The 19,847-nt window shown below is 34.9% G+C and overlaps 1 protein-coding gene across 2 annotated transcripts in view; it reads right to left on the reverse strand.

Moving 5' to 3' along the window:
- Positions 1-903: 903 nt before the first annotated feature.
- The window catches only part of TfIIB (transcription factor IIB), a 40,431-nt gene continuing 21,487 nt past the window's right edge, over positions 904-19,847 (reverse strand). For both annotated transcript variants that reach the window (XM_073968679.1, XM_073968678.1), the window contains exons 4-6: positions 19,403-19,637; positions 19,217-19,338; positions 904-1,122 (exon numbers count right to left, since the gene is read on the reverse strand). In XM_073968679.1, the coding sequence (XP_073824780.1) occupies positions 961-1,122; positions 19,217-19,338; positions 19,403-19,637 (519 nt within the window). In that variant the 3' untranslated portion in view covers positions 904-960. The remainder of the gene's footprint in view (positions 1,123-19,216; positions 19,339-19,402; positions 19,638-19,847) is intronic.

The following is a 19,847-nucleotide window of genomic DNA, read 5'->3' on the forward strand; positions in this document are numbered from 1 at the left end:
GGTTGAATTCGCATTTAAACGAATTCATCAGTCACACTTATTCTTGAGCTCGAGTCGTCATAAAATTGGGGAAGGGTTCTTTGTTTCAATACAAAGAACTAAGAGAATTGATGAGTCCAAGTGGCGTTGGACGAAACTAGTATTCTCTGCCATCCCCAAAAGTAATCAATTTTTACTACATTCCACTTGAAAGTTATTGTTTTTAAATTTGAAAACAACAAATATGATATTAAACTTGACTACATACAAATAGTAAGTAAAACACAAATCTTAACAAAACTGCCAAAGTGAACCTATTTTTATAAATTTTGACGTAATGTATGTTTAGAGCATGTGTGTTTTTGAACGTTTTAGCTCGAAATCATTTCAAAGAAAAAATAGGTTAAAACGTAATCCAAAAATAAATTTCTGAAAACTAGAACCCAATTTCCGAACGTGCAATGTTTTTATATAATTTCTGGAAGGTTCTATTTTGTGATGTTACATGTGCTAATCTCGGTACGATATCCATATTTCTCTCCAAGCGTACGTAATATTTTTCTACTTTCTTATAAGAATTCGATTTCTTTTTTCTTCCTTGTATTTTTGTCTTAGCACTACTTTTGCTAGTAAATAATTATTCGTGTACATGATTATTTGGCGATTTATTGTACGGGTAGGTTTTCCAATTGAATTTATTCCAAATATGATGAGTTCATGCAAATACGATTAAAAGGTTTGATATTTCACGACATCATTTGAACTCTTTCAGCAGAACCAGTGAATTTCTTCATACTGAATTATTTCCATGTAATTTTGCTCAGTTTGTACGTAGTTATTTATAACTGGTTTTCATACAAATGAGTTATAAATCTTGTTGCCTTTGAATTTTAATACCATAGTCAAACAAGAAATTGAGCAACATTTTGTTGTCGGTCAAATTATATTAAATTGGAATATTTATTTGAAATAATATTAAATTTACATCTGTGGTAACTGTTCAATTGGAGTAGTAAATTTAAAGTCTTCTGGAAATAGTTTTGCTGCTTCCGGGTACATCAATTTATATGATTGTCTTATAGTCACATCTGCTACTCCAGCTATGTCTCCAATTTCCTTTTGACTTTTCTTATGCTCAGAAGCCTAGAATATAATAGAAAAACATATATTTAAAAGTTTTGTCGGAATAGTGATAAAAAATTATTATTTATAAAGCAACTAGCAAAATGCCCGCTACTTCGTATGCGGAAAAGGAATATATACAAATAAACAATACACTTCAACAGCGGCCTGCATTTTAAATTCCAGTCCATGTTTTATTCGAACGGTATGGGTATTTTGAGAATTTTATCCACATTTTCCAACCGAATTTTGGAATTTGTGATATCAAAATGTAGAAAACCTTTATTAACATCTTTCCCTATCTTACATTTTATTTTAGGCCTTTTTATTCTCAGTGTGTAAAAACCTTCTTGTAAAACATTGGACGCATAGGTCTCCCTTTGCAAATGAACTTACTATAACGTTTAGAACAGACAACAAAAATAAAAACACTTTGTTGAAAAGATATTTTTGACTTTTTGATTTCAGTAGATTATTTAGAAACCAAACACGTGTAAAAACTTATTCAGTACAATTTTTAAAATCCAGGACCTTCGCTCAAATTTTACAGTTTTAGCCTTGGTGCAAGAAAGAAGGTGATACAATAATACCAACTGATGTCTTCATTTGCTGTCAAAACAAAATTTTAATTAAAAATAAATAACGAATATTTCGCTTCCATAAAGCATATCTGTGTACAACATCTTTATTTAAGCTTCGCGAAGAATATTTTACCGTTTTCTTTTACATTTTGTGCATATTTCGCGCAAAAAATGTTGACAGCAAATGAAGACTACGGTCTGAATTTGCATCATTGTTTTTCTATGTCTTTACGATCATACGTATTCATCATTTCTCTGTCACATATTATTGTTACAGTAAGCGCTTACCCGTCTAACGCTCAACATTATTGTATCTGTCATATCTTTGTCTTTATTTGTATTTTAATAAATATTTTAATAATATAACGCGTGTTTTAATTCTGCTACCAGACACAACAAAATTGGCGAGAGGATGAAAGCAGATTAAAAGAAACTGCAAACAACAAAAATAAAGTGGTACCATCAAATTTATTAAACGCCTTTTTCAAAAAATCACAAAAAAATGTCAGAAGTGGATAAATTATTGCAAGCAATCGCCACATTGACGAATGCTCTGCAACAACAACAGACACAGCAACCGAATATTTCCAGCGTAAATGTACTGTCTAATTTCGATCATTTTAATCCAGAAACGGAATCTTTCGAGATTTACAAGAAACGGTTGGAAATTTATATGCAATTAAAAGGTGTTGTGATGTGGGCAAAATTGTTGCTGCAGTATGTGGGCGCACCAAATTATACAATACTTACAAATTTGGTGGCTCCAAGAACCGTTAACCAACTAACCTATGATGAAATTTTACAACATTTGCAGGATTATTTCTGCCCTTAGAAGAATATACTTGTCGAACATAAATTTCTAAACGAAATACAAAATGAAGAACAAAGTATTGCTGGTTTTGTGATTGTGTTGCAGAAGAGAGCAGCGGTCTGTGATTTTGTGTGTAGTTGTAAAAAATGAGTGTCTGACATACAGGCATGTCACAGAAACCAATTCCGATCAAATGTGGAATTGATTCCGTATTTAGCTTCTTCAGAAACCAAAAAAGAAAAATTCTTTCGGAATGAAACCACTTTTGTTTATTTGAAAATTTTTTGGCTTTTTAGGCGAAGATCATTTTTTAAGATTACTTTTTTAATCGAGCTTTATGATCTATTATGCAAGTGAAAAAGGAAAGCCGACGATTCGAACCCACACACCCACCACTATGTGACATGCATGTTTCGTCTTCGGTAAAGACTCTTCAGACATATCGGATGTGGAGCGGCTTCGATGTCCTCGAACTTTTCTTCTTTCAAATGCATTTTTGTTTTGTATTTTACAACAACAATGAGGATTTTCCCATTTAGTTGTGCTTTCATGACAAACGCTTAGCGCTGCCTTTGAAAGTTATGAGTTTGGCTCTGAACGCTAACACGCCGTGACAACACTTTTTTCCTGTGTTTTTCAAGGACGTGGGTTCAAACCCCAGCCTGGCTCAGCTGATTTTATTTATTTGAAAATTTTTTGCCTTTTTAGGCGAAGATCATTTTTTAAGATTAATTTTTTAATCGAGCTTTATGATCTATTATGCAAGTGAAAAAGGAAAGCCGACGATTCGAACCCACACACCCACCACTATGTGACATGCATGTTTCGTCTTCGGTAAAGACTCTTCAGACATATCGGATGTGGAGCGGCTTCGATGTCCTCGAACTTTTCTTCTTTCAAATGCATGTTTGTTTTGTATTTTACAACAACAATTAGGATTTTCCCATTTAGTTGTGCTTTCATGACAAACGCTTAGCGCTGCCTTTGAAAGTTATGAGTTTGGCTCTGAACGCTAACACGCCGTGACAACACTTTTTTCCTGTGTTTTTCAAGGACGTGGGTTCAAACCCCAGCCTGGCTCAGCTGATTTTATTTATTTGAAATTTTTTTGCCTTTTTGGTTTATCAAGTGGAATTGTATTTTTTTGGTAACATGTCAACTTAAAACAGTCCTAAAGCGTTTAAAAATATTGTTTTATTAACAAAATCACATTTAATTTCATATTCTTTTTATCATTTTATTGGAAAAATCGCAAATTTTCATTATTTTTCAATCAACAATACCTATTATTAACAAAGTGTTGCCACATATTTTTTTCGTGAAAATCTCGTTTTTCTTCGAACAAAGATTTATCGTTTCTAAAAACTAAACAATCTGGCATTACAAATGATAACTTAAAGCAAGCATAAAAAAGGACAATATAAGAAAGAACTCAAAACACTGTATTCTTCAATGTTATGTTGATTTTTTGCGCCTCAATTACAGTAAAACTGAAAATCCAATAAAAAAAATCATTCTTTAAACACAATATTTTCAGATTTCCCACTTCTTCTTCTTCTTCTTCTTCAGACATATGTTTCCATATGTCAATTCCACCATATTTGGGGTGGAATTTAAAGTGACATGAGACACTAAGTCTATGTTGCCACTTTCACGGGTATAAATATATTTCATGGGAATATTGTAAATTTTTTGGGTTTTTCACGGGTATAATTGTAGTTTGGTTCGTTAGATTTGTTTTTAAATTTTTAAATTTTGATATCCGCATCTTTGTAGTACTTCCATAAGGCGAAGTAAGCCTTGATGTTGTTCGTTTTTAATATGAGGTCGATTGATGGTTGGTGTATGCCAAGATTTTGTAGTTTTTGCAAAAGGAAATGTCTTGTGTTAATGTTGATATTCGGGCAATTGCATGTGATGTGATGCATAGTTTGGACGTCACCACAATCACATCTGTCAGAGCTGGCGATGTTAATTTTGTGGAGATGATGCTTCATCTGCTTATGGCCAAATCTGAGTCTTGTGGTTGTTGTTGCGACACTCCGGGGCATTTTAACATTCCGGAACCAAGGTTGACAGTTGACTTTTGGCGAGAAAGAGTAAAATCTTCTGCCAAATACGCTGGCGTTCCATTTATCTTGCCATGATGTAAGGGCTAAAGATCTGTCTTTCTGGTTTAGATCTGCTGGATACAGTTCCGGATAGGAATCGTCGGGGATATGGCCGGTGGCAATGGAGTCCACATACTCATTTCCCTCAATGCCGCAATGGCTTGGCACCCAGAGAAAGTGTACTGTGAAGGCCTCTCTAGACATGTGATACACCTCATTTTTTATTTGACAAATAGAAGGATGGATGTTTTTATTGTTTTGAGATTGAATGGCCTGAAGGACTGATTTGCTGTCAGAGATGATGAGGTAGTTGCCAGTTTCACATGTTTTGATTAGTAGTAGGGCTTCCACGATAGCATGTGCTTCAGCAGTAAATATAGAACTTGCTTGGTCCAATGAGAAGGATGCTTCAATGTCCAGCGATGGCATCCAAAGAGCGCAGCTAGTTTTCTCGGCAGTTTTAGAACCGTCTGTAAATACTTTTGTGTAATTGTTAAATTCTGCTTCCACAGTGACATTGAACTGATGTACAACGTCCGCTGCTGTTGTGTGATTTTTGCTAACGTTGAGGAATGTTACATTTGGAACAAGCAGGATAGCTTGGAGAGAAGATGAATATTGAACAGGTCGGTGAAGTCTGATGAGATTATTTTGTGTTCTTTTATCATGGTACAGCTGGAAAAATTAAGGTCTAGCTTGAAATTTCTCATTATATTCCCGAATAAATTTGTTTGCAGGGTTTCTACGGTCGGTGATCATACTGTTTATATAGTTGTTGGCCAGCAGTTTAAATCTTTCCGGCAATGGCATTACATTGGCTTCCACTTCTAAAGACTGTGTATGCGTTGAGATCATCGCTCCAAGGGCAGTTCTCAGCGCTCGAAACTGTATCCGCTGAATTTTAAGCATTTTGTTGAGCGGGGCATCAAGCAGTAAATGTCCCATATATTCTATTTTAGGTCTTACTACGCCAATGTATAGACGGATAAGTTGTTGTGGGTTGCCTCCCCAGGAAACCCCACACAGGGCCCGGATTATATTCATAAATTGAAAGGTTGTCTTATGTATATAATCAATATGTGGTACTAGACTTAACTTTGAGTCCAGTATGAAGCCCAAAAAATTAAATGTGCTTACAAAATCCAAATGTTGGCCGTAAATATGTAAATCAGGGAGTGTTTGGATGGAACGACGAGTGGATGGATTGAAGAGCATCCCTTTCGATTTCTGTGGGGAGAGTTCCAATTGAATGTCGTCCAATTTTTTAACTATGCAGTTAAGTGCATTCTGCATCTTTCTTTTGGCCACACTAAGGTCTGCTTCAGAGCAGAATATAACGAGGTCATCAGCATATCCTAAGATTTCTACATCAAGGTCTTTGAATATATCATTGATATATACGTTAAAGCTCAGTGGGCTCAAGACAGAACCCTGAGGCGTTCCGGTAAAAGATCTTCGAGAAGTATTATTTTCTGCGTCGATAACAAGTTCTTTGTATTGGAAAAGGCGGTGAACGATCGAAGAGGTATGATCACTTATACCGAGTTCTTTATATTTTTCTATCAGTATGTCAATGTTTACATTATCAAAAGCTCCTTTGATGTCGAGAAATGTTGCCAAGAGAAATTTACCTTCCCTTTTTGCTAACTGCGCCGCCGACCATATACTGGTAACGTTGTCTCTAGTTGATCTGTTCTTTCGGAATCCCGACTGCGCGTTGTGCAATTTATCAGATGACTCTAGCTGGTAATCAGTTTGGCGGAAAATCATTCTCTCGAATATTTTACGCCAGCATGAGATTATGGCAATTGAACGGTATGAATGAGGGTCATCAGGTGGTTTGCCTTTTTTTATGAATAGGGCATACCTTGTATTTCATCCAAGATGACGGAATATCTCCAGATCTCCATACATAATTATACAATGATAAAATTTTTTCTCTTACCTCGTGATTAAATTCTCTCATATGACCGTGACGAATTCCATCAATACCGTCGGTTGTGTCCTTAGAGGTGTTAATAGCCGTGTTCAATTCATCCATTGTAAAGTCATTATCATTTAAAATATTGCCAACGGGCGGAGGTATGTTAATAGGTCCGACTGGGCCAGATAGTATGTCATAGAATTTATCTACGCACCTTTCTGGCATATGTTTGATTTGGTTTACTTGTCTGCCTCTAAACTTTTTAACTGTATTCCAAAGTTCTGTTGGAGATATGTCAGCACTCATACTTTCGCACATTTCTTGCCATGCTTTTCGTTTTTCTTCTCTGAGAGTATAGAAATACTCTTTTTGGCTTGTCTTTAATTTCTCGTTGTTGACCCAGTTTGGTACTTTTTTGTATCGGGCAAGTGCTTTAATGAGAGTTGCTCTGACCTTTTTGCATTTTAAGTTGCACCAACTATTATCCGGATACTCTTTTTTGCCAACCGGTGTGTTGAATTTGTCATAGAATTTTTGGGAAAGATGTTCAAATCTTGATGACTCAGGACATTGCGAATATTGGTCATCATTAAGTATATTAGTGATACCCTGGTTTAATCGATCTTGAGGTATGTTTTTGGTATCCCGTAGCTCGTTTTACAATATGTAGCATATAGGTTAATCTCCATAATAATGGCACAATGGTCGGACCCGAGAGACTCATTGAGAGCGGACCATGTTGTAACCAGTGCAATGGCAGGACTGCAGATTGATAAATCCAACGCCGAAGGACAGCTGCTACCAAAATAGGTAGGCGAGGTAATTAGGTATAGAAAATTGATCCGTAGTATCCAAATAGGTTTCCGATATGCATGCTATATCAACACCCGATTCTTTCAGGAATTGACTAAGCTGTGGTTTTTTATTTCTGATGCTTCTCAAGTTAATTTGTAGGAACTTCATCTTGATCAAGATCATTAATTTTTTCTTTTTGAAAAGATTCAAAAAGATGCAAGGGTGTGCGGATCAAACTATCGGATGTAGAGGATGTTCGGATTATATTTTTCGTAGTATTTGTTACAGTTTGATTTGGTTTTATGATGTTTTTGTTGCTCTCGGCATAATTTGGTTCAGGGTTGTTATTGTTGGTTTCTATGCTTGTGGAATTGGCCAAAGAGTTTGAATTAAAACCCATGGTCGAAGTCTCCAAAGCATAGGATGATTGAATGTCAGTATTTGTGAGAGCATTAGTTAGGTCAGAGCCACCTGACAAAACTGCAGCGCTGGAATGGGTTGGTTCTATATCTTCTTGATGAGTATTCTCATCTACATTATCAGTAAATGTATTTGAAATTTGATTTTTTTCCTTTTAATACTGTTTTTTGATTTTGGTTTTAATTTTGGCTTCTTTGCATTGATTTCCGGAAAATCTTCTTGTGATAAGTTGAAGAAATCTTGTGAAGGAGGATTGTTGATAAAATCTTTGTTATTATGAATCAGCTTTGGTGTTTTTTCATCAGCCTCTTTTTTTGGCTTTATTCTTAAGCAAAGTACGCAAGTCACATTGGTTAGACCTGGCATCATGTGGTTTGTCACAGTTGACACACTTTGGTATCGTTTAACAGGTACCTTCATGAGCTGAGCCACAGCGCGGACAAACTTGTCGGGAGCGGCTGCAAACTCTAGTTGAATGACCAAATTTCCAGCATTTTTTGCACTGTAGAATCCGCTCTATGAACGGCTTTACCAAGAAAAATACCTTATTTATACATACATGTGAAGGTAGTCTATCCCCACTGAAGGTCAGCAGGACAGCATCGGAATTGATTCTTTTATCTTTGTTATCCAAGTCAGGTCTGGTAAAGCGTTTGACTTCAGTTATGGCAATGTTGTCATAAATTGGTCCATATTCTGCTTTATGCTTTATAATTAAGTTTTCGTATAAAAATTCTTCAGTAAATTCTTCGTTGGACGGAATTTGCACCACAGCTTTTGTTTCGCAGAGCTCACTTGGTATGAACACGGAGTATCTCTTGCGGAGGTCTTCATCAGCAACTATTTTATTTATGGTGTCGCGGTCGTTGCATATTATCTTCATTTTTCTTTTGGTAACAAAATGCGTCTCCAAGTTATCATATTTTGAATGGAGCTCGTCTGCAGTTTTCATAGTTGAAATAATTTTTCCATTTGGATATCCCTGCAAAAGTGCAACATATTCCTTCAAAAAGGTTATGTATTTTTTAATTCTCGGAAGAGGGTATTTATACCCATCTTCGAGCGTTATTTCATGGGCCTCGGGCCAAACCATATTTAAGTAGGCGTTTTGAGTTGTAAGCGAAACGAATCATTTCCCACTTCTAAAGTGTTTTCTAATCATATGTTTTTGTTTTGTATCTTTTGTTTCCTCTAATGTTGCCATATTTATACTAAAAAATAAGATTTTCGGAATTCACCAAATCGATCGAAATCTGGAGAAGCTAAAACAAAAACGATCAAAATGAAATTACGGAATTGAAACCATTCCGATCGGAATCTGTGACATGCCTAATATTTTGTCGAGCTCAATTCAATAACAAAGAAATCACACGAAACTCATCAACAAGTGAGATAAATAGATTAAAACAACAATTCTCTCGAAAAAGGTGAATAATCGATATCAAAAAAGTAATCGATATGTATCATCAAAAGTAAATTGTCGTCAGTTAGGACTTGAGGATTTGTGGCTGCGGTGTGGGCGGAATAATCACCGATCGAGCGAATGTAAAATAAGGAAAACAAAATTAAAATGTTCATTGTGCAAAAAACTGGCTATGTGAGACAAGTGTGCATCAAATCAAAAATGGAACAATACTCATCGTATAACACAATTGAAACAGACAGTGATAATGGTGGAATAAATCAATTTGTCGACATTTATAACAAATAGGAAGTTTCCCTGCAGAAATAGAAAAATTTCAATATCAAATATAATACAAAAATATTCGGAAGTTATTCAACAAAAAGTGGGGTGCATCCCAAATTTAATGTTTATTGAAATTGCAGGAAAGTGCAAAACCGACATTCATTAAATAACGGCAAGTACCATTCGCATTGCGTGAAAAAGTAGAACGAGAATTGGACTCCTTGGAAAACGAAGGCATCATTTCGAAAGTTGACACTAGTAATTGGGGATCACCGCTCGTTGTTATACCAAAGCCGAATGGCAATGTTCCCCTGTGTGTTGATTATAAGGTTTTTGTCAATCCACAATTGGAGCCAGCCCATTACCCAGCAAAATTTTATGGAAGTGGTTCCATGAGATGCCATGATTTCACTGGATCTTTTGCATTGGTTCAAATGAAGTCGTGAAAGATCCGATCTTCTCATCAGCATTTGAACCCTTTCAAAGATCCAATAGAGATGCATTTTGTGTTTTTTTTTATACACATGTATATATTTTTTCTTTTACTTATCTAAGATTTATTAAAGCTATGTAAGATTTATTACGCTAGGAAGTCCCAATCATTGAGCAAAAAATTGAGTCGGACTGCAATCTTTTGTATTATAAAATTTTCCTTGTCTGCTCTAGAGAGCCCTGCTCTACAAGTCGATTTGTAGATCCCTGCATTTCCAAAATGTTCGTAAAATAAAATTCACGAAATAGTAATTTGCAGTTAGAGTCCATGTCGAAATCTGTACTGGTGATGGGAACTGAAAAACCTTTTGTAAGATGAATCAATCAATCAGTTGCGGAGGAATTAAACTATGTTGCGAGTAGCGGCGGTGCTTAAACTGCAACAGCTGGACGGCCGAATGTCAAGTATCTCAATAAAGTTCTCAACCTGTCGCTAGCCACACACATCGTTCCCGAAGTCTGGAAAATATACCAGCTACTGAAGCCTAGCAAGTATGCCAGCAAAAGTAAATCGTGCAGACCAATTTCGCTTTAGTCGCCCGTAACAAAGACCCCAGCATCAGAAATAGCTGTCTAGTTGCCGATAAATAACATGAGATCCGCAAGCAGCACAACAACTGCGCTACACGCCATCTCTACTCATATTAGTCGAGGACTCAATCAAAGTAAGCCGTGCGATAGAACAGTGATAGTAGTGATAGTAACCCTTTGTGATTGTCAAGCACTCCACGCTGTTTGAGTTGATCGAACAGACTACGCTCCGGCCAAGTTTGAAACGTTGGATAATAAATGATATGTTTGGACGCCTGTCGTGCGTAGAATTTAGGATCAAGATGTCCGAGACCCGTTCAATAAACAACTATCTATCGTCTGCATGCGGTCCTCGGAGAATGTCGACCATTTATCTCAGCTGAGGAGCGTCAGCTGTCAGGACAAAGCAGAGTACTTTTGGCTCAATACGCTCGGGATGGTACTGCCGTTTAAATTTCTATAGAGCAAGGTTTCATGACACAAAAGATCTGCTCAGCATCAAATCTACTAACAAACTTCAATATGTAGCCACATTCATTAAGCAGAAAAATGAACATATAAACTACTGTTACAACAACAAACTGCAATTATAATTTTGATGATAATTAAATTATAGTTATTTCATAAATTGCTTTGGATAAATAAAAAAGCCATGAAAATCATATTTATAAAGCATTTTCCGAACAAGACGTGAAAAATTCATGCCAGAGGGTTGGTGAAAATGACATGCCAAAGATTAGCGAAAATGCTATTCTAGGGAATTAATTAAGATGACATGCCAAAGAATTGTTGAAGATGCCATTCCACCAAGTTAGTGGAGATGACATGCTTAGGATCTGAAAATGTATTGCATCTTTTGGGGGTCACGCTCTTGTAAAAAGAATGAGTGAAGATGCTAAAAAAATGGCATTCCATTTCACTTGCACCCATTCTTGAATAGCATCTTTGGCATCGAACATTTTGCTGGGTATGCAATAAAGCGAATAGATGAAATATTCAACACATTAAGGAATTCTAAATATTTTTGTAAGCTGGACCTCTATAAGGCGTATTTACACGTAGCTGTGGATGAAGCAAGCTGTATTATTCAAACAATTTGTACACACAGAGGTACGTATCGGATGAACCGTTTGTCATTTGGTATCAAGACAGCTCCTAGCGAGTTTAATCGTATCATAGATCAAATCCTACAAGGCCTAGAAGGGACCACATCTTACTTTGCTGACATCATTGTGCACGGCCCAACCAAATCTGTGTGTGAGCAAAGATTTGTGGAATGTTTAGAACGGTTGCAGAAACATAATTTACACGTTAGTAAGGAGAAATGTGAGTATTTCAAGGAACATATCCAATACTTAGGATATGTGATAAGTAGACAGTGGAATTTTATGCAATCCCTATTTTTGGTCCGATTCATGTCAAATTTTGGGACTGGGCATATTTTTGGCTTCTGATAAATTGCAATCGAAACATATGACATATGCAAAATTATGCAACAAATATTTCAATAATAGGTACAAAAATGTTTGTATGTACAATTTTTCTGTTTAAATTTCTTTTCAGACAAGTCAATAAAATAGAGAAATATATAACCACAGCCTCAACCTTTAAAATACCGAAAATCGGGAGGTACCGTACTACTACCGACATCGGTAGTTAACGAAAATATTCGGTTGAGTTAACGAATGTGCTATTCTGTAACTTTATGTTAACGATTGTAGAAGTCGTTAGCACATACCGACGAATATCGATAGAAAGACAAATTGTCAAATATTATATTTTAATATTTGTTAATGTACCTATTTTTATTAATTTGAAAATATATGTAGTTTTCCGTAACTACAGAAGATAAAACGCGTAAAGGACGAAAAAATATCTGCTTTTGGAAGGAATGTAGGTTGATTTCGCCTGTAGGTTGATTTCTTCATATCTAGTGGGTAGGTCCCAGTTTGTGGAGCATAGGGGTGTTCGGTCTGATGTTAGTGATGTTCGGCGTGGTGTCCCGCAGGGTTCAGTGCTTGGGCCCCTTTTGTTTATAATGTTTATTGATGACATTGTGGATTCAATTGCAGGTTCTGGCTGTAGTATTTTTATGTATGCGGATGACATCCATGTTTTCTTCAGGAGTGTAAATCTCTTGAATCTGGAGAATTTAGCAAATTCTGTGCTACAATCCCTATCACTTTGGATCTCCTCTAATGGTTTGGCTATCAACTGGGATAAAACTGAAACTGTTGTTTTTAATACGCCTGTTAATTCTGTAATTCCTAATATCTGTGTGAGTTCTTCTGTTGTTAATGTTGTTGGTGAGATTCGGTGCTTGGGTGTAATCATCGATTCTAAGCTTAGTTTTGTAACGCATATTGATGTTCTGTTGTCTCGTGTTCGCTTTCAGCTTAGGAGGCTTTATAGTCTCCAAGTATATTTACCCCTTAATGTTAGGCGGAAAGTTGCTATGTCGTTGTTGATGTCTCATGTAAACTACTGTTTGGAGGTTGTTTCTGGAGCTAGTTCTTCTCAAATGCTGCGTGTTCATAAGATTGTTAATTCTATTGTGCGATATGTGTTTGGTTTGCGACGTGGTGACCATGTTTCGCAATTTGTTGTTAAATTCCTGGGCTTGTCCTTTGACAAGTATGTTGTATATCGCCTTCTTTTATGCCACTATAGAATAATGAAGGACGTCAACTCTCCCCTCTTTAATAAGTTTGTGTTTAGTCGATACTTTAGGAATCCTCAATTGTCATTTCCTATATTTTCGTCGTGGATAGGAGAGCATTCTTTTGTTGTTAGGGTTGCAAGATTTTGGAATCGGTTACCTCTTGACCTACGTAATTTTGCTTTCTCCACCTTTGTTTTTAAGAGAAGGTGTTTTGAGCATCTCTCTAATAGATTAATGTAGATTAATGTTTGTTTACTAGTCACTAGTTACAGGGTATACATATATACTTGTGATTTTTGTGGCTGGGAAGCCATATTTATATTTATATTGTTTGTTTTTTTTTTTTTGACTTTTTTATGGATGTGATTCCTGTAGACCTTCTATGTTCACTCTAGTGATTGAGTGAAACATTTGTATTTCCATGAATTCCTTTGATAGTCATTTATCATAGTATGCATAGTATTTATGTATATATTTTATTAATGTATATATATTTAATTTTAATTATTTACTTCTAAGTTCTTGGTGTTTGGATATTGTAGTAAGATAATATAAGTTATTGGCCATGTTGCCTTTTTTATATTACAATTGATGAATAAATGAAATGAAATGAAATGTGCCTACAATAAGTGACTGCGAGTGTCCCAACAATGCGTAACACAAGGGTAACACCAACCTCTAAAAGTGAATTTTTAATGTATGTAAGTACTTCAAGGAGATAAAAGACCAATGCAAACATTTCATAGATTTTGGCGGTTTTTTCCAGAAAATTAATAAACATGTCATTATTCTCCACGTAATGTATCCACAAGGCAAAACATAGAATATCTCCAATGTATGTGTTTGATGTGGACAGGACCTTGTCTTTTAGACCAAAAAATGTGCCTACAATCTAAGGAACAGAAGCTGCATTATATATGTTTACCATACATTTATACGTTCAATGCATTACTGGCAAAAATATTTAATAAATGTATGTAATCAAGGTCATTCAAGACAGTGAATTGCATTTCTATGCAGAAATATGTGTGTGTGATTTAACAATTATAAATGTCATAAAATCCGCTTTTGTATTTTCGTTGATACAGGTTACCGTCATTTGAGTTTATATATTCACATATTCAATTATTTCATTAAATAGAATCTTTCATAGCCGTGGGTATGAAAAGTTCGGAAATCCGATTTTATACGCTATTTTTAACAATTTGATTGTAAGTGATGCTGAGTTCAAATCTATAAGATTGTCACAGAAAGAAGTAGATTATAGGAATACTATACAATTCTGTCCTCAATACGGCATTAAAGCCAACGAAAGCCTCCTAGATAGATAGCGTTAAGGGCATTGGCATAGGTCTTACATAACAGTACCACACTTAAGTTCTTTTGAATTAGCTAAAGTGGAAAAACACTTTAGTAAGTCCCGGTCCACACTAGAGTGATTTCATTGAAAATATTGCATGAAATTATGCGTCTCTAGATCGACTTCCATAGTAGAGTAAAATCATAAAATTGCTGTAGTAGGGAATTCGATTTAAGAACGCCTAATTTCATGAAATTTTTAAATGAAATTCACGCTAGTGTGGACCGGGACTAAATAAACAAAGAAAGCGCAGCCTTAATATGTAGGGTAACATGGGGCAGCTTTGTCACTGTTGCGCCTTCACCTGCGCCGATTTAATTGATGCTACTACAGATCGTCCAAGGAAATGAAAAGATCTACAACTCTCTCCTTGGTGATCTTTATGCAGCTTCAACAAAATCGGCGCTGGCAAAATCACAACAATGGCGAAGCTGAACCATGTTATAAAGATTTTTCTCCATAAGGCGGAATTTACCTTTTGTACCCTCCTTATTAACTTAACATATGTTCATAAAAAACGCCGTTGTTAACAGAAATCAAATTATTGCAAAATATTGCAATAATGTACTGTCGTTAAGACTTAACGACTACTTTTTTTTGGTTGTTAACTTAACAATAATTTTCGGTAATTAACGACAAAATTTACCGACAAAAATTTTTAAAATTGGTTACAGAACACCACTTACCGAAAATTATCGTTAACTACCTACATTCGTCGTTAATTTTGTCGTTAAGAAGTTACAGAATCGCACTACTGAACCTATACCAACAAATTTCAGGTGGAAAGTTTTATACCTCCAAGGAGGACTTAATACAAAATCTCATCCATTTCGGAGGGATATTGAGGCCACAACCTTCAAAATACCGGAAATCGGGAGGTACCGTACTATGGGGGCTATATGAAGACCTGGACCTATCCCAACAAATTTCAGGTGGAAAGTTTTATACCTCCAAGGAAGACTTAATACTAAATCTCACCCATTTCGGTGGGATATTGAGGCCACAACCTTCTAAATATAAAGGGATTTGACATTTCATATTCGAACAGCTGGTGTGACACCACTACCTATGGGATCTTTGGGGGTTCTCAATTGGGGCTTTCATTCCGAAAAGGAATTTGTACACCCCCATCTTGACTTCCATTTTGTGTCACAGGGCATTCAGTAAGATTTCCTACAGAGACCACAATGTCTTTTAAAGAAGACAAGGATGACTTCTCATAAAAAACAAAATGAGAATACCAATAGACCTTTGTGAGAAGACCAGTAAGACTTCTGACGAAAGATGTTAAAGGTCTAATCTTAATTCGATTGTCATAGAACTTTACTTTTGTTTGCAAAAATGTAAAAAAATCAATTGGATCAACAAAATAGGTATGAATAGACTACACTTTAGAGGATAGTAAATATTCTGTGAATTGTCCTTTAACTTAGCATAATATACCGTTCGCATTGATGTTTTCTTATGCCTTTCTATAAAAATAAATAATGATTTTTAAAAACATGTTCTTGTTCCAAATTTAATGTTATATTTCTACAACGCACATAGGTTTCAATCAGGAAATTTTTGGCCAAAACCCTATTTTTGAAGTTTCGAAATTTTAATTTGTTTTTGCACAGAATAATAAAAAACACATCAAGTCATCTGAAAATAATTAATTTTTGTAAATAACGTTAGTATTCGTTGATTGGCGCAGTACCAAAGTTGACACTTTTTTAAGTAAAAATAAAACAGACTTTGTGCTGTAAAATATACAATTTTTGTTGTATTGCGTCGCTGCATAAATATACAGAAGTGAGTACTGTTAATGAGTACTTTCATAATATTTACAAAAATAACGATAAAATTTGTAAAATTAGCGTAATAAAATCAATGTTTTTATATATATTGAACATTATTTTTTACAAATATTTTTTAAATATCTTTAAACTTTTAAAAAAATGTCCAAATTTGTCCACCTCCAAATCAAATTTGGAAGATAGCAGGGGGTCTGTACTAATAAATTCAGAAGTAAAATCGTGCTCAAATTTGCCACAGTTAAAATAAAGTGGATTTTTCTATTTTAAGATGGGAGAATTTTTTGTAAATACCTGTTGTGACTGTACGTAGTATCCAATTGAAATAGAACGGTAATACGCACATCTATCAACCGAATTCCCTTAAAATGCATATTTAAGGGTTTCAGAGTGTAGAAAACAAGTATGTATAATTTTTTTGAAAATAGGTCAATTTTTTGTCGTAGCTGTCCGATTTTAGATATTTGTGGATTTTAGCGACACTTTATGACCGATTCAGCTGAAATTTGGTATTTTGACCTCTTGGAAGATATGAATCCTTCGTACCAAAAATTATTAACATAGGTCAATGTTTTGGTTTAGACCCCACACAACGGGACCACCCTGTTCAACAAATTTTGGCAGTTTTTGGTCATTTTGGTCGTTAAAACGTAAGAATTGCTGTTTGTGCACATTTATTATAAATAATAATTAATTTCAATACAAAATGGAAGTTGAAATAGTTTTGGCCAGAAAATTTGGATTTGGGACCATTGTGCAACGTGGAAAAAATTTTGCCCGCAGTCGGAGTCGAGTTATTTTTTTCGACTCCGACTCCAGCAAAATTGTTCGACTCCGAAACCCTGACAAATACCAAAAGAAACACTTGTTTTAAAATTTAGTTTCTCCTTTTGCCCACCAATGCATTATATAAGTTTTAAACATTTTAAAAGAGGAATATGGTAAAAACCGAAAATGTTTTACAACCGACGAATCCGAGTTTCACCCATTCAGAATTCGCGAACTATTAACATATTCTATATAGTATGACTGAAATTCTCTAAAACAATCGGAAACCCTTAGAAATATTTTAACATTTATTTTTTTGTTCACATGGACTGTTGAGGGCCTTTCCTTTGTTTCACAAAAGTTCAAAATCACGGCTTCAATTTTCCACTTCAATTTTATTGAGTAATTTATGGAAGGAAAATGGGATTAGTAGAAATTGATTTATGCAGGGGGAACGTTTGGATTTCATGGCGTTATCCACTAGTATTTTTTATATTTACAGATAGAATTTAGGAGTTATATAAATAAAGGAAAAAACGCCGAGACACGTGTCTTCTTTTTTTATTTTTTATCATGTTGCGGTGTCAGAATATGGTCAATTTTTCCCAATCTAAATTTTTTATACTCTCAGCTCTTAGTCAAAATGTGTCTCATCGAAATAATGGTTTTACGGTCAAAGTGTGTTTGGAAGAAATCTGTTTCAGAAAACTTGGAGTCAACTTAGTTATGTTCGTCCGTATGGGTGGCTGCCTGGAGAACACGATAATTTTCGAACAGATCTACCGATTCGGTCCAAAAGTTGGTCTTCGTGATATTTTGTCCTAATATTGATGAACTTCGATGATGGACCATATCGCTCCACTCTTTCGTTAACCTTCCATAGAGTATTTCAAAAATGGTCAGAGAAGTGCGGTTTAAGACAACTCTGGGTAATTAGAAAATATACATGTGTAAGCTTACGATCTAAGTAGTCATGGCTTCACTTCCTTTATGCTGTTACTACAGTAAAAGTTTTTTGAGGGGCAAGTCCATACTTCCAGAGAAAATTGACCGAAAGCTGTAAAGAACATCTACGGCCACCATGTGTAGTGGCTGGTGGACACGACAATTTACGAACCATATTTCATGAACCTTACATTTTATAGACCTATGCCCAAAGAAAGAATGACAGAATACTCCATGGGCAACATGATACTAGTGTATGATTTTTCGATATATCCACTGCATCCACCTAAAACTGACATTTGGAAGCCGGAATTTGAGTTTTTTTAATTTTTTTAATAATCTGGACGCGAAACAATATAATACTTAATCTTATGATAGGATTATAGAACTCGTGATTTTACGTCGTTTAATGTATATCTCATGAGTGTGCTACTTACAGTATCCTAGTAATTGGAGTCTAAAAGCCAAAATTTGATGCTTGAATTTTCTTAAAAAACCTATTTAAAATTTACAAGTGTCATTCAATTTCCTTTGAATCCGGCGTGAATTTAGTTTTTTTTTTACGCGACGGATCTACTGAGCTCTTCCGCAATCAAATCCATCCACTAAAACCGAGGATATATTTACCTTGAAAATAGGAAAATCAGCAAAAAATATTTTAAAAAATCCGAGTACTAAACCGCTATTTTCTTTAAAAAAATTTATAAAATGGAATCCTTTTTGCGCAATTATAATAATTGCGAAAAAGCGTGTCAAAAATTACAGAGATACGCGAGTAATATGGGTCTTTTACGCAAAATAGAATGTGGAGGCACATCCGCGGTTCTTAAAGAGTCTATTTGAAATAGGTGTATATTGAATGATTGTAATTTCAATATTACTCTTAATTTACTATCCTTATATGTTATTACAGTAAGCTGTTAAGCTCTCGCGATTGCAAACCATTTCCTTTAGCAGTATACATTAATTATTGTATGGGATTTTTGCGAAATTGTTGAAGAACCCCAAATATTTTTTCTAATTTTTCTAATCGAACCAAAAAATATATTTGGAATAATATTTTAACAATAATTTTTTTCTCTTTTATTGTTCCTATAATATACTTTCTTTAACCTATTATACCAACCTCTATACCAAAAATCGTAGATGTGCTCGCAAAATTTTTTTAATTGTTTTTCAAATGGAATTGTAATGGAAATTTGGTTTTTACCATAAGTAAGCGTTTTTATTACCTGTGATGCCATATAAATAGCAGCAGCAGCAACAGATATTGGTGATCGGCCTGGTACAATATCCATTTCAACGGCTTTCTTTGCTATGTGTGTCGCAGCTCGTTGTACCATATTTGGCAAGTCTAAGTAAAAGAAAAATAATAAATAACATATCTTAAATATTATGTACCAAAAAATATAATATACCAAGATTTGCGCAAAATCTAGACATGAAGTCTGCCGTTGTTATTAGATCTACGCTAGTTTCCAGAGCTTTAAGCGTCAGTTTGAAACATCTTCCTATTTCTTTTTTGCTTATTTTACTAACTGCGCATATTTCTTTGAATGTCCGGGGAACACCTTCCTGGCGGCAAGCAATGTAGAGACAAGCTGATGCTTTGGCGTCATTAGATCGACCTTTAAGATTTTTGCCATCATGTACCTATAATAATATTTTTTACGTTAATGATAAAGAATTTGAACAAAATTTAAACAACAACTTTGTAGCGATTCAAATATACATATATAATATAATGTTTGTGCCTAACAACATAATTTTTTCCCACACCTACAACCAAACTCACTTTATGTAAAAATACCCAATTGCTTTAATACAACTTTAAGTTATAAGTTGAAAACATTTCTTCTGATA

The sequence above is a fragment of the Musca autumnalis genome, unplaced genomic scaffold, assembly GCF_047663935.1.
Source record: "Musca autumnalis isolate F117 unplaced genomic scaffold, ASM4766393v1 scaffold_2, whole genome shotgun sequence".
Lineage (NCBI taxonomy): Eukaryota > Metazoa > Arthropoda > Insecta > Diptera > Muscidae > Musca > Musca autumnalis.